General features: G+C 48.6%; 1 protein-coding gene across 1 annotated transcript; it reads right to left on the reverse strand.

Annotated features, from left to right (window-relative positions):
- Positions 1-723: 723 nt before the first annotated feature.
- On the reverse strand, positions 724-10,246 carry TRIM14 (tripartite motif containing 14). The gene is made up of 6 exons (XM_035564208.2): positions 10,038-10,246; positions 7,706-7,801; positions 6,575-6,808; positions 5,769-5,931; positions 4,485-4,577; positions 724-1,585 (listed from the first exon to the last, which is right to left on the reverse strand). Exons 1-6 carry the CDS (start codon positions 10,218-10,220, stop codon positions 1,050-1,052), a joined length of 1,305 nt encoding a protein of 434 aa, XP_035420101.1. The 5' UTR covers positions 10,221-10,246; the 3' UTR covers positions 724-1,049.
- Between the last annotated feature and the right edge of the window lie 5,713 nt (positions 10,247-15,959).

The following is a 15,959-nucleotide window of genomic DNA, read 5'->3' on the forward strand; positions in this document are numbered from 1 at the left end:
CATCCACTTCACATATGGAGTCCCATCACTAAGCCATGTCCCTTAGAGCCATGTCCACACATCTGTTAAATACCTCCAGGGATGGGGACTCCACCACTTCACTGGGCAGGCTGTTCCCGGGAAAAGCCTTCCTACCCTCAAGCAGATCAACATTCCCGCCTAACTTGGGATCATCTGCAAACCTAATGAGGTTGCACTTGGTCATTTGCACAGGTCGCTGGCAAAAATGTTAAAGAAAACTGTCCCCAGAATTGAGCCCTGGAGAAAGCCACTGGTGACCAGCTGCCAATGGGATTGAACTCTGTTCCCTGTGACTCTTTGAGCCTGGGAAAAAGAATAAATCGTTATCCCTGTATCAAAACAGCAGATGAAAAGTAATCCTTGCAAGCTGGAAGAATAGGGCCACTGAGAATCCCATTTCAGAGCCTCTGACACCCAAGACCAGCTCATGGCTACTGAGTGTGGCTACAGAAGCTCCCACTTCAGCTCTGCTTAAAGGTACCTCTCTATCAGTCATTGCCTCTATTCAGTTCTTCCATGAGATGATACTTCAGTACAAACCACTTAATTTTAATTAAACCACATTATCCAAATCTGACATCAACTATAAAATTAGGGCAATACGTCCACTTGAAGCTTGAGCCAGACTAAACCCAATATGATGCACAACTGCAACCTCTCCAGGCAGATAGGGGGATGGCGCTGAAAAAAAAAAATTACAGCAGGCTCAAATATGAGTTGTAATAAACTTTTTTTGCAGATTCTAACCAGGGTTTTTCCATTTTGCAAATTTGAATCAAGTACAAAAAATATAATGTATGGCACTTTAGGTGATATATTGACATCGTTTATAAATGGCAGGTCAACTTCCCCTGTTTAAAACACACAGACATTAAAAACAACAATTGGTTTTCTTCAACTTCACCATTACCTTCTAAAAGCATCACAGTCGAATCTTCCATATGACATAGAGTAATTCATGTAGATCACTACTAAAGTGGCTTTCATACCAAAACCATGAAACATAGCCCTTTTTTTTACTTCATTCTTTATGTTAGCTTGCATATCCCAATGGACCCCTCCCAGAGCCTCAAGGCTGGGTAAATTGGCTCTGTGAATTTGCAGCGGAAGGTGTGCAGATGAGCCATGCCATCCGTAACATTGTAGAAGGAAAGGATCCCTGCTTCGTAATCCAGAAAAACACCAATGCGATCAGGATCATCTTCTATTGCGAGCGGGATCCTCTCCCCCTTGTGGAAAGCCCAGTATTCAAAATCAAACCTTTTGATGCACCACGATGCTCTATTCCAGCCCAGGCGGCAGGTTTCAGAGTCTCCTTTCCTGCCAATGGAAGGGTAGGCTGCGCCAATCCACCACCCAGTTCCAGCCTGAAGGAGGTCAACTTCCCAGTAATGGCTCCCAGAAAGGAACGCATCTCTGCTTAGCACTTGCCATAATTTATCGAATCTCTGGGGACCACAGGGGTAAAACATCCTCCTCCAGTTGCAGCTCACTACTAGACGGTCATCAGACAACTTCAGCCTAGGATGAAGGCTGTCGTACTCCCAGGTTGGCGATCTTGCATCTGCAATCAAAACCATAAACGTACTTGCTACATTTATCGTGACTCATGAAGGAAGCCTGAGTTACAAAAAGCCTGCAAAAGAGCCCACAGCTGGCAGTGGCTTGGAAACGGCAGTTTTGTAAGGAAATAGACATTTTTTTAATTGGAAAACACTGCACTATCAACATGCACTGATGGTTCAAAGTTGCATAGGCCTTAAAGCAGGTCAGTAAAAGACAAATACGTAAAACAGTATATGTGTGTTTAACAAATGGTAAGAAGAATACAACTAGGTAGGGAATGAACACAGAGCTTCTGCTTTTAAGTGGAATACTTGGAGACTGGTAGCGTGATGACAGCCTAAGGTTTTTAGAGAGCACTGGAGCAGACTCTTTGGTTGTGAGACCTCATTTCAGTGAGATCGCATTTGAAAAATGGGCTAAGTGTTGGTTTCACACAGGGGCACCACAGCTCAGAGGAGCAGCAGCATGTATGTAGCAAAGGAGCAACGTACCCAAAGGAACAACCTACCAGCTCCCAGAGGATTTACAGCACTAAGTTTTCACCTAGCCTGTAATTTACAAAAGAAGAACCACAGTCTGGAACTATACCCTAGAACTCACTGTCTTACTCAGCAGCAGCTCAGAATATTTTCACCACGAAGCAGCTGCTACAGGACTGGAAATCACAAAGCCAGAAAAAGACCTCTATACCCATCCGTAGTGTTTCAGAAAGACAAGTAAGTACTACACGAGTCGTGACTAAAAGATACAGCTGCACGCCACGCCTCCCTTGCCCTGCCGTGGCCCCTACCATTAGCTATATTTAACATATAGGAAACAGTGGTGCACCAGTAGCTGTTGTTTTATACACAGCCTTGCTAACAAATCATCTTGGTCTGGGCTGCACACGCCTGGCTATCAGAAATGAAGCAGTTGCTTAGTCTGGGTGAAAGACGTTCAGAAAGAGTTGCTGATGTGTAAAATGCGTGTGAAGGTGCTAGAGAGCCCACTGCTGATAATTCTACCCCCTTCAAACTGTACCTGTTTGCTACAATAAAAGGGAGAGGCCAATAGCACTGTACATGCACAAGTGTTAACAGAAGCATTGGCATTTTCTAAACAAAAAAAAAAAGCTTTCATAATTTTAATTCTGGTCTTATGACTGTAGACACCAAGTTGAAACTTCCAAAAGCATACCACTACAGGGGTAGGTCTCGCACATGCAACATCTTACTGTTGTGATCTCTACTACACTTCAGGGGTGAAGCACCAGTCAGAAAAGCTAGCGCTGGCTTTCATACGGTCTGCATAGGCATTTTAGGTGGGTGAACACTGCAAACACTAACGCCCACCTGCGTGCACAGTTGGTGACAAAAGACAGGAAACAGGAATTACGAAGGTAAAAACAGCGTGCTGCAGGATTGTCTCTTGTCAATGTCTCTCTGGCTGTCTTTGACTCTTGGCTTCAAGTCACCTTCCAAGAGGTGAATGGTGGAGACGCTGTTTGTACAGAACATGGAAGACTCTAGGACCAAAAGAGACTGAAAGTGTCACTTGAAAGTAGGGATGATTTTAAAGGCCTGGCTTCAGCATCTGCTTCTCTTCGAGAAAGCACTTGAAAAGCTGTGCAAATTAGTGGTGTAAAGTCTGTCAAATTTGCCCGAAAACCTAGATTTTCATAAAATCCGTTCCTAATAGATACATTGCTACTAAAATGAAAATACCTCCATTGCTTAAAAATAAACCAACAACAACAACAAAAAAAACCATGAACTGAACGGCATCTGGATGCCAGTATATGAGAGCATGGATGTGAATTTGACTAGAAAAATAATGCAAAACAGCTGGAGTTGTTTGGATTACTGGAAGACTTGCCATTTTTCCCAAGTAGTAACATCTCTAAGTGACTTTAACTCCAAATACTCATTTATCACTAGGGCTTGACAATTTTGCTGGACTATGAGCAGCTGCATCCAGCATCTTTCTTAGTGAGGTTTGTTATTTTTAGGTTTAATAGAGTTGAGATATTGTCTTTTTGGCCCTTAAAGAGATGTCTGCTCACACACGAAACAAATGGAGTACTTTCTCTATGAATCCATCAGGAGACAGCCTGAAGGAGATGGATAAAGACTGATGTTCATGAAGACTGGGAGCCCACTTCACTGCCAGACAAAAGCCTCTGCAGTGTTCTCTTTCTGGCTAGAGCTCATTGACACGTACTACCTGTCCTAGCACCCTAAAAAGATCAAGTTACGGTTACAAAGTGAATGACTCAATCTGGATCCTGCAGCGCAGAGATGATGCAAACATGGAAAGACCCACTGACATCACAGCCACCAGATGCCATGTTAACAGGGAACAAAACAGCTTTTGGATTAAGAACAGCCACAGCATATCTGCTGCAGGCCGCTGGAAATGTTAATTAGCTTTCCATCAGAGAGGTGAAACAATTTGCTATACATCTTCTCTACCAACACCAGAGGAAATGATGACCTGTGGATTGTCCCTAGACACACTACATAGAATCACAGAATCGTTAAGGTTGGAAAAGACCTCCAAGATCATCTGGTCCAACCATACATGGTGGACAGATACAGTAAAGGACAGACCACAATGACGTGGAAAATAGCAACGCCTTCAAAAAACGAAATTAGCCATTAACTGGTTCACACGCTAGCAGTTTTGAATAAAAACAAAGGATCAAGACTTCACAGGCAGAAACTAAAATTTCTTTCCCAACCTGAGATACAGAAAAGGGTACTGGCTCTCAAGCAGAGCTGAGAACTTGTTCCTCTCAAACAGCAGGAGCCCTTTTAAGAGACCTGTTCAAGATAATGGTAGCACACATTCATTGACTGCTTCAATGACTAAGCCATGAGTGTTTGGAGTGCTTCTAGCTTTTGTGCAACCATACTTACGTTTCAAGAAAAGCAACCGATCAACAGGAGACATGGTTTTCAGCATTGTTCCAGGCTCCTTCTTTGTGGTGGCATTAAGGCTGCTGAAAACGTCTGGGCAGAAATGAAAAGGGACAGTTTAGGTAAGTCTATCAGTGGAAGAAGATGGCTCTACTCTCAAGATTTTAAAAATAAACACCAGGGGGGATTTTGCAAGACAGGTTATTTGGGTTTTACCTCTTTGCTGTGAATTCCACCCACATCCTGAGTAAGGTTATATAGTCACACCCCATATTCCAATTTCATGGGACAATCTGTACTACTTTTCTTGGACAAGGTACGCTCACTCTGCACACTTTCTACTTTATGTTCTTTGGATAGCACAGAGATGCTAGATCCCAAAGATGCCACAGGACATCACAACCCAGCACAACCCTAGGCAAGCACCTGCCATTCCTCCAAAACCACCCCACACACCAGGTGAGAACACAGTCAGGCTGTTAAGACAACTACAGGTACCAGCCACAGAGCACCTCCGTGGCACTGTCTAGCAACTTCCCACTCATCCTGCAGTGACCTTCCAGGTGTGGTGAGAACATTTCCCCCAGCACCCTGCTCTACTGTTCTTGGTGGCAGCTCTCAAAAATGGGATCATTAAAGGTAGCTGGATGTAATCTGATGGCCACTGTGGCCCTACTGACCTGAAACTCAACCAGCATCAGGATTTCCCCATGGTTACGTGGCTTTGTGGCTCTGTGTTAGGGAACTCCTTGCCTCAATCATGCAAGAGGTCCCTTAAGGATGAAATATGAGCTCGAAGACAAAAGGCCCTCTAAGCAGAACATGTTAACCCACCTTTAAAGTACCAAAAAACAGAGAGTTTTTTCAGAGTGCCTGAGACAGAAGGATCACTAGGTGTATCAACTACAAAAAGCTTTCAATTTCTAGAGGTAGCCAATGTCCCATGTCTGCAGATGTTCTGTCACAGCACTAAACAGTAACTGAAAGGACAGAGCAGCTGCATTGTGTAGGCGTGATGGTCTAGGGATAAAAATAACGTAAGTTCTGTGGAGATAAGTAATCTATATTGAAATAACTGATAGGGCTGGATGAAAGAGAAACCTCACGTGTTCCTACATCACCACAGCTATAGCAACATTACACCAGTGCTGTCAGAGAACAGCACCCATACCCGAAATGCTTGCTTTCTCCAGCTTAGTTTACTTAGTAAAAGAATCTTACAAACCACACTTTATTTAGAAGGAGGCCAGGAGGAAGCAAAATTCGCAGCACTCTCATGAGTACCTTCTTTAAGCCGGGCTTCTAGTGGTTTCTGTAGAACGGACTGAAGCACTGTCATGAGATGCTTGTAGTAGTTGAGTACATGCTCAAATGAGAGAGGTATTGGATGCCACTGTTCTAGCTGGCTCTTCGGCTCCTGCATTTCCTTCTCGATTTCTATGGATTTCTGAGGGCGGAAAGGCAAATCCTCCGATTAGTACAGACAGCGGCACGAATGGACTCTTCCCGCCAGCTCCCACACACCAGAGGGCAAGGACAGCTCCATCACTACGTGAATGAACATAAGGACTGTAACAGGCAACCCTTGCTGTGCTCAGACTGTTTAGCAGCCCGTTAGGAAAGAGAGGCTGACATTTATCAGTAGGCAAGAAGAAAAGCACTCCAGTAAAATGAGATCGGGGAGACTGGCATCTTTTGCAATTAAAGGAATGAGCCAATTTAGCCTTCCTCCTCAGGTTCCCAGAGAGGGCTGCCTTTCCTCAGACATTCATGTTACACTGTGTAAGGAAAGACCCGATACAGCATTAATCTTCAGGATGAGGAGACAGGCCTAACTCGTTTCACGTATGCTTAAAATTAACGTGGTTCTCATACAGCCCTGACGTCAATGCCACAGCACGAACACCTAACAGCTCATAAATCAGGAAACAAACCAGTCCACCAAAATAACAACAAAAAGAAGAAAAAAAAATCAGTGAGAAGGATGCTGCTTACATACAGAACGATCTACAGGCTAGGTAGGCTAACCACTAGAGCAGTTTACCAGGGACTATGAGGATAAGAGGCAAAACGAGACCACACAATACCACCTCCAGAAACTGAATGATGTCATTGTTCTGCTGTGTTTCTCTGATTCGACATGAGAAGGTCTCCAGGGCTGCAAGCTTTTCTCGACAGGACTCCACCTGCTGACCATGTGCTTCCAGGGCTTGCTGAGTCTTTTCATCAATTAAATTTCTCGCCAAGCTCTCCTCTTCGCGAAGCAGTAACTGGAGCTCAGTCATTCTATCTGACAGCAGCTTTTTGGTCATAGCAGCGTGTGCCTAAAGGTGAAGCAGAAGAGTGACCGCCCCAGATTCAACATCCATAAACATTTCAGCTGTCAATGACATGTTTCTGTTGAATTTTACCAATTTGCTGCATCTCTTTAGAAATGAGTGTTTACCCAGTTAAGGGCAAGCACAGTCAGGATCTTCCTGCTTATCTCCTGGATGAAAAAGCTTGAGGGCAGATTCCGTGATGCTTAGTATGTGAAAAACACAGTTTTCAGCTGTAATGTAACCAGGCCAGGTACTGGGCCCGGTACCAACCCCTACAAGCAGCAGACCTGGTCCTTTGGTAGCAACGCTTTGTACCCTTTTTAAAGCAAGTTAGGGTCAGGGAGCTGCTGGGAAAAGAAAGCATCCAAAAGGAAGTGACAGCAAACCACAGTGTCCAAAGCTCTTCAGAGATTCCTCCGACTTTTCCTGACATTTTTGTAACAGAGAAGTTCAGAGATGCTCCTTGGAGCAAAGGACAGTTCATGCTCTATAAATGAGATGGAGCTTAGCACGCATCCCCATTCTTAGGGGAAAGTTAATAGAGCTTTTCTTGTTTACTACACTCTGAATTCAGTCAGACTGAACAATGCAATTCTGTGCAATGCAACATCCATCAGTAAAGTCGGAATAAAATAAGTTGGTGGGAATATTTACTATTCCTCTGCACAGACATTTCAACATGGTTCTCCCAAAGGTGTTTGCCTGAGCAGGGGGTGAGGGCCAGGCCTTTAGAAACTCTTTCCCTTCCTCTCTCCCTTTGATAGTAGTATCTTGTAATGTACACACGAAAAACATTCCTTTCCTGGGAAGCAACAGCTGTCTGGTTATGGAGAGCTACACAGAGCAAAATGTCTCTCCTTGGAAAACAACCATCCAGGGGAGAAGGAAGCTATGCTTTACCTTCAGATCATTAGCAGCTTGCTCTATACACCTTCTGTTACCAGCCTCTTGTTCTTTTCTCTCTTCTAGATCCTTCAAATACAGTGTCAGGAGTTCCTATACAGTAATAAATAAATAAATAAAATTACTGCTTCATAACAACATCTGTAAAAACCAACTTTCTTTCCTTATCAGTGAGTATACTATGGGAACAGTTTATAAGGCTGTCCAGCAAGGCCACTGGAGGGAGATTAAACAAATATTTCACCATTTCATCTGTTGCCCAGTGGTTAAAAGGGTAAGATACATACAGATGTACAAATTATGCCACCTTCATAAGCAGCAGGGAAACCAATGGTGAAAAAAACACTTTCATCTTGAAATCTATGGCATTGTGTACTAGGTCTATGTGGGAAAGTTTTGTTAACAGGGGATCTGCAGGAATGGCCTCTGTGAGCAGAGCCCAGCAGGTCTGAGGGGAGCTGCTGCCCACCCGTGGGGGACCCGTGCTGGAGCAGTTTGCTCCTGGGGGATGGATGGACCCCGCGGTACGGAGCCGTGTGGGAGCAGTTCTTGAAGAGCTGCTGCTTGTGGGCAGCCCCCGCAGGCTCAGTTCGGGAAGGACGGCATCCCGTGGGAGGGACCCCGCCTGGAGCAGGGGCAGGGAGGGACCGAGAGGGAGCAGCGGAGACGAAGCGCTGTAGACTGACCACAACCCCCATTCCCCTGTTCCCCTGCGCTGCTCGGGGGGGAGGAGGTAAAGGAGCGCAGAGTGAAGAAGTGAAGTTGAGCATGGGAAAAATGCAGGGGAGACAAGAAAAGGTGTCAAAGGTATTTCTAGTTTTGTTTTTGCTTTTCACTATCCTACTTTATTTTTAATTGGCAATAAATCAAGTTAACCTTCCCCAAATCAACAGCAATTGCTGAGTGATCCCCTGTCCCTGTCCTTACTTCAGCCCAGGAGCTTATCCATCTTATTTTCTCCCCTGGTCCTATTGAGGAGAGGGGCTGAGAGAGCCGCTGGGTGGGTGACCAGATAAGGCCGACCCACCGTACTTCAGATCAGGACTGCATGCTCACGCATTTAGCGCTGAGGGGCTGCTAACCAAGCACTTTCACCCAGACCATCAGCAGGGGGCTCTGTCTAGAGTCAAAACCCACTGAATGTTCAGGGTGCTTCCTGGCGTGCAAAAGAGAAATCAGAAACACCCACTATCACTACAGCGATGCTGTAGCCAACGGCTGCAACAACAAATATTTACAGCTTGGCATCAGTGATACCTGATGGCAAGGCAGCCCCGTGCACTGGTGATGTACACAGAGCCTCTCCGCTGTAGCGGGCAGGCCAGCTCCGCCGCTACAGCTCTATCAGTGCGCCCGTCCTGCAGCTGGGACCCAGGCACACGGGTGAACTCACCGCGACATCCCCAGCTCTGTGTGGCGTTTTAGCTCTGCAGGGGGGATAAACAGAGCCCACGAGGTTCTGTGTGGGCAACTTGGGTTTGCGTTGCTGACATGTGGCTCCTTTAGAGACACACGCAATCTTTCACCCAGTTACGAGAGAGACAGATGAAATGGGCTGCAGGAAAAAGCCAGAGAGTCCATGTCTGGAAGCTCCTTGGCACAGGCACATATGTGCAAGCAGACAGATGTTTCTCTTGCATGGAGAAAGAAACCCCGAGAAACTTAGGGCATGACATCTCTTCCAGCCACAATTTTCCAGTCTTGTCCCTGACTGACCAAAGGTTTCGGCACTACTTAAAAGATTCAAGAGCTCTGCTAGGTGTTAACCTTCCCTGATCTATTCTGCAATTTGCACCCCACTGCCTTCCTCAAAGACCCGTGAAGATAACAGAGCAAAACACACCCTTCCTTCTCCGCCAGCAACGCACATCACCCGGCACTCCCACCCTCACAGGTGGCCACAAGGAAACACGGTGCCAGCCCCAGGCGTTTCAGACCGAGCATTACTCAGGGCTGCACAGAGGAAAACGAAAGCTGTTTCCAAGAGCGCTCCTGCGGCACCCTCAACACTGGTCCTGAGGAGCCAGCTCCAGCAGCGTTCCCTTAGGGGCGGCCTGGATGCAGTAACTTGCTCACTAGTGTGCAAACACGGTAAAAGCAGGGACTTCCACGAGCCTCCCAGCTCCAGTCAGGCCCACAAGTGCACGTTCCCTTCCCTTCCCTTCCCTTCCCTTCCCTTCCCTTCCCTTCCCTTCCCTTCCCTTCCCTTCCCTTCCCTTCCCTTCCCTTCCCTTCCCTTCCCTTCCCTTCCCTTCCCTTCCCTTCCCCTCCCTTCCCCTCCCCTCCCCTCCCTTCCCTTCCCCTCCCTCCCCTCCCCTCCCGTCCCCACCTGCCGGTGCCGGGCAGCATGCGGCAGCAGGCAGGCTCGGTGGCCGCGGTGCGGGCCCAGCGCGGGGCAGAGGGCGCACACGCAGCGGCCGCACTCCTCGCAGAGCAGCTCCAGCGGCCGCCCGCTGTGGGCCCCGCAGCACCGCCACGCCGCCGCCGCCCCGCACGGCTCCCCCTGCGCCATGGCGGCACGGGGCCGGGCACCGCCGCCGAGACGGGGCCGGGCCGCGGGGCGGGCCCGGGGCCGCTGCCTCCTGCCCCCTGCCGGGCCGGGGGCGGCCCCAGGGGTTGCTCAACTTTCTCCAGACCGAGGTGGCTGCTACGTTCTGCCGAGTCTCTCTCCCCCCTTCCCCCCCCACCCAAGTTTTATTTACATTTTGTGTTTTCCTCCTATTGTTTCTGTCAGCAAAAGCCAACCGAGTGGCCAAAATAATGGCCCAGAGTTAAAGTGATGTGAAAAACAGGATGAGATTTGACAATGAGCCTTTCTTTCAGTGGGAAGCCTGGGAGCCAGTGCATGCATGAATGCAAGAGGATGTGGAGAGCTGAGGGCTGAGGGTGCTCCCTCTGACAGCAGCGGGAATGCCAGGCCTGCCAAAAAGCTGCACGGATACTCAGGGATTCACAAAAATGTTCTCCAAGGGTGCCTTACGCAGAGCCCATGCAAGAGTCACAGAATGGTGAGGGTTCATAGCAGTATCTGGGGACCATCTGGTCTCACCATCCCACACAGAAAAGGGCTAGAGCCTGGTGCTGTGGAGGTAGTAAGGATGAGGATTTCACAGACTCTTTGGGACCTTGTTGCAATGTTTGACCATCTCCACGGGGAAAACTTCCTAGCGTCAAGTCAAAATTTTCCTCGTTGCACCTTTTGCCATGTCATTTCACCATGCACTTTCAAGGACAGTTGTGACCCCATCACCTATTTCCTCCAAAAATGGAGTTACAGACAGCCTTGAGATCTCTTCTGAAGGCTGAACAAGCCCAGTTCCTCCCATGTCTCCTTTGACATGCTGTGCTTCAACCCCATCGCTCTCTGAGTGGCCTCTGTAGGAGGGTTCCCTCAAGGAGACCAACATGCAGCTTGAGGCTGGTCTCCATCACCAGAGGGACGTGCTGTGGGAAGGTGTTCAGCCCACAGACCTGGGCCCTTTTCTGCCACAGCCTCTCCCCAGCCTGCTGGTGCCCAGCCTGAACCACTGCAGAGGGGTTCCTTCATGCACGGGATGATCCCAGAAGTGGCATTCGCCTGCCTTGTTCTTGGTGGGATTCATGCTGGTGCCTTTCCCCAGCCTGTCACAGGCACTCTGCAGAGCTGCCCTGCCTGCTGTCACCTCCCATCCATAATCACCGTGGGCTTGTGGAGGGCACGTTCCACCCTATTGCCCTGTCTGTAGATAAGGACATTAAACATTTCCTGAGGAGCAGTGCTAGCACCCAGCTGCAGCCTGGACTTTGTGCATCTGATGGCAGCACTTAGTGCCAAGCAGCACAGGAGGCTCTCTGTCCACCTGCTGGCCTATCTATCCAAACAACTGCTCATCAGTTTGGCTGGGAGGACATTACACATGGGTGCGTGCCTTGCAGCTTGCAGGTTGTGACTGCCTGGGACACTATTTCCCATTTCGTATAGGACCTTGCAAAGGAACCCGTTGAGCTCATCTCTCTCAGCTTTCCAATACTTTTAATTGTTTGCTTTACAGGAGAGAGCTGCAGTAAAACTGGAGTGTTTGCATGAGCACCAGCGGGTGGTCAGGTGCTGGTACCATGCACTCAGGTCAGACACACTTTCACCCTGGTATTTTCCTGCCTGACACCGTGAGCCAGTGCTGCCCTGTGGTGGTGAGGGGCCAGGCGAGCAGGAGGGACCCTGCTCCTCTGCGCAGCTCCCACGTTTGTCTCTGCAGAGGGGCCTGGCGAAGCACTCAAAATGGGGCTCAGGTGCCTCAGAGGGTGCCGTGGGCTGTTTGCGGCCAGGAGCTCTCCTCCAGTGCTAGCGGTGAAGAGAGGTTAGTTAAATCAAGAAGACGAACAGCGGGGAGCCGTGACATTTTCCTGCTTTGGAGCCACTCACCCTGACAGCCGGCTGGGTGGGGTGGGCCAAAGGGAGCTGAAGGGGGCTGAGACTCCCCCTGTTTGTTCTCAGCTGAACTTCCCTTTCCCTGGCTTCGGGTGCTGTAAACCCTCTGCACGCTAGGGGTGAGGAAGACCCATGACGCCTGGCAAAGGGGAAACTGAGCCTGGACACTGCCTTACATTTCCCCTGTCAAGTGACTGTCCTGCTCGGTGCACGTCTGGTGAGCCTCTGCGTGGGGCTGGCAGCCGCAGCACACAGACACCTGGCAGGGGTGAAGCCGGGGTCTTCCTGTGCCTCTGTGCAGAAAATTCCTCATACAGATCCGGCTTCTTCTTCATTCTGGGGTGTCAGGGCAAAGGGGAGGAGTGGAGTCTGACTTTGTGTACAATTCACAGGTTCTGGTGAGGATCTGGACTCTTTTTGCACCTTGGCAGAGACACTGGGGAGTGAGAAGTGGCAGCTACACAGCATCTGTAGACGTCAAGCAACAGGGAGCCCCTGCTGCACAGAGCGAATGTTCGACAGGATGAAGCCAAACATCCTGTGTCAGACTGTGGTGCTTTCAGTAAGAGTCACCCTTCCCCCTGGATGGAGAAGAGAAACCATTCCTGCTGCAGAAAAGTCAAGTGTCACTTACACTTTTGCCCAAGTAGTTTGCTTCAGACACAACTACAGGTACAACCTTTAGACAGTTCAGCCAAAAAGCATGGCTTTCAGCTAAAGGCAGAGACGTATGTGGTTCGTGCTGCCCCCAGGAAGGGGCAGAGGCTGGGGACACCAGCCACCGTTGGGAAGGGTCCCCACATTGCAGCCGGAGCCTCCTGCATGCAGAGGACAGGCCTTGCTGTGGCTGGGCAGGTAGAGCAGTTTGGGCAGCTGCTGTGTCCCCTGCTTGGTGAGACATAACCCACAGCTGTGCCCAGCCTGCCTCAGAGCACAGATTTGGGTTGTTTTGTTTTTGTTTTTGAAGAGAACTTGGGCAAAAGGCCAAGTCAAGTCCTCTTTCTGCCCCCATTTCCCATGCTTTCCAGTAAAAAACAAACAAACAAACAAAAAACCACACAAACAAACAAGCAAACAACAACCTGTTGTTGTTCCTTTGCCACGACCCTTGTTACTTGCTGTTGTTAACAACTACCACAGGACACAGAAAAGCCCAACCCAGGGACAAAGCCATCTTGTTCCAGGTCTGAAGAGAAGCTGGAAAGAAGAAGCCCTGTCCCCTTCTGGGGGAGGAGATGTAGAATTTCTGTTTGGTGTTTTTATCTGTGCACTAACTTGCCTGCTGTCCCCTTCTTCTACTGGCCTTGCTTTGTTCTACTTTTCCTTTTTACTTATTGGGTTTCAGCAACAGATTCTTTGTTTCCTACAGACAGGTTTTTAACTAGCAATAAAGGGAAAGAAAAATATTGCTTCCTATCTCCTCCCTCCTACCCGTATTTATGACAGCATCCTATTTTCACTTTCTGTTTCTCTGCCTTGCTTGTCCGCCATGCAGCCAACTGTTGCATGAACAACACTGCCCCAGGACAACCCAGCAAAGGTAGCATTGAAATCAACGTGCATTCACCAGGAACCAAAATTTTCTAAAAAATAAGCAATCTCTGCATCCTCTGCCCTTTGATTATCCTTGATATTCTGCTGTTTGTCCGTTCTTTGCATACTTGCTGAACACTGCCACTTGCATAGCAGGTGCTCCTTGCCCGAGTAACAGATAGGTGTCTTTCAGGGGCTGAAGTACCACAGCTTGCACTGCTACCCAAGAGACTTACATTCACTTATTGAACAAGATTACGAGGTGGCCCAGGCTCCTGGTACTCATGCAAGCTCTGAACCGCTTCTTAGCTTCTCTCCCCATTGCCTCTCTCCACCTCCCTCTCCAACAAACATCTTCCATCCCCCATCAGACATGGTTTGGTGATACGTGTTTCTCCTGGCCAGACAGACTCTGTCCTGTCTAAAGGGCTTTAACCTGTTCCCATACCTGAAAGGATCTCCGTATATATATGCCTTTTTTTCCTTCATACCGTGTAAGAAAAGCACGTGAGACAGCCCTGGCACAGCTGAAGCATTTTTACCTCACATCTCACCCGTTAACACGACTGCAGGCCCAGCGGGACCCCCGCTGTGTCAGGCCCAGTGCTGAGGCCGGCAGCAAACCGACCCAAAGCTCCGCGGCCTGCTGCGGCTCTGCTGCCAGTCGCTGCTGTATTGAACGGGCTGTCTTGTGGTAAAATCAAGTGCTCGTCAGTAGATGGCATCATCAGTTTCAGAACCACGAAGGCCTAACCCATCCACCTCCAGCACCCTCTGGGTGTTGTGCTCCTGCAGCCACTAGCACAGCTGACAGCAATGGGATCCTCCTCCAGGCTGTCTTGCCTCCACATTAAGTGTAGGGCACACATGGGTTGCTTCCCCCACTCTTCCCGGGACCTTTCATGCATTTCTCCTGCTAGAAAACACTTTTCACCTCTGTGAACACCTGCCCACTGCTCTGGGTGCCTCAGGCACCTCGCTCCTCAGTGTGCGTTCCTCCGGAGACGCAAACTTGCTCTGTGGTCCTTGCACAGTGACTGTGTGGCAGCATTTCCGCTGATACTTAAACCGTGGCCTTCCAGCTAACTACTGAGGATGGCAGAAGACTCACAAGAAGTGGTAACGTAGGATCGGCAAAGACAGCTGCTTTATAGGCTGAGGAAGAGTGTGAGATGTTGTGACACAAAGGAGGTGGGAAGCCGGAGGTCAGGAAAGGAAGATCTGGGGGCAACTCCACTCTTCAGGCTGCGACTGGTTGTGGCCAAACTCCTGCTGCTCCTGCAACCTGCTTTACATGGGCAGAACAGCCAATGTCTGGGGGCAGCACTCGTGGCTCTGCAGGTATCTGAGCTCAGGTGCCTTTCTGTTTTCTGGTGCAGGTGTTGCTGTGATGATCTGTGATGCATCTCTAATATGTAATATTTCTCTATGGAGCTGAAATAACTCTGCTGACTTTGCAAATTGTTTGTTTTTTTTTTTTCAGGAGTTTCAGCCAGTCCGTACATTCCAAGTTACTAGGAAGGGAATACCTTCATGTACTTGCTGATACCCATCCCACAACCACACTTCCGTGGCATGGTAAGTTCTCTGTGTTCTGCAGAGCAGATGCACAAAAAACATGACTGGGCTCTTTATTTAAGCAGTTTCCTGATGTAATTCAGTAGGAACTTTGCGCAAGAAGAGCATAAACTCCATCCTATGGGACCAGAAGGGCAGTCTTTCCTCTGATTCTTTCTCCACTTTCCTCCTACCCACCAGCAATTTACTCTTTGCCCTCTGATGGTACCGCTGCATCGTTTGATGCTGGCAGAAACCAGAAAGCTGCTTTAAACTGCAGAAGGGAGGGTTGAACTTGTTTGCTTAGGAGTTTATAGCATTTTTGAGTGCTGCCTCCCAGCTGAAAGTTAAGACAAAGTGGTGGAAAGCCAGCAAGTGGGCTGGTGCTAGAAGCAAGAAACCTCTGCCAAAATCAGTACTTGACATCAAAGGTGTTACTAAGCAGTCAGTGCTGTGGTTTGATGAGAAAGTTCTTGGTAAAAGCTTGCAAGGTCCCCAGTGTTCAGCTTTGATATCACCTGAGACAGGCTGCTAAATGGTCCTGCTTTGACAATGGTGACCAAGGCAGCAAAAACACACCAAAGACACAGAATGTGCAAGACTTCTCAAACAGAAGCATAATTGCTCAGCCTGTTTTCCTAAGTGTTCAGTATCTGCTTGGATGAGATCGGACACAGCAGCTTCTGATCAGTGTTTTCCTCGTTATTTTACTCCTACCTGCAAAGACTGCATGACTGGGCTCATGGTGGTTGG

Source organism: Cygnus atratus, chromosome Z, assembly GCF_013377495.2.
Source record: "Cygnus atratus isolate AKBS03 ecotype Queensland, Australia chromosome Z, CAtr_DNAZoo_HiC_assembly, whole genome shotgun sequence".
Taxonomy (NCBI): domain Eukaryota; kingdom Metazoa; phylum Chordata; class Aves; order Anseriformes; family Anatidae; genus Cygnus; species Cygnus atratus.

Bases quoted from the DNA above. Each gene is read 5' to 3' on its own strand.
- TRIM14 (XM_035564208.2), bottom strand. From the start codon at position 10,220: ATGGCGCAGGGGGAGCCGTGCGGGGCGGCGGCGGCGTGGCGGTGCTGC. The intron at 4,578-5,768 runs GTACTCATGAGA...ATTTCTGCCCAG, and splicing joins AGAAGCCCGGCTTAAAGAAG to ACGTTTTCAGCAGCCTTAAT. The intron at 1,586-4,484 runs GTAAGTATGGTT...TTTTGATTGCAG, and splicing joins TCGGTTGCTTTTCTTGAAAC to ATGCAAGATCGCCAACCTGG.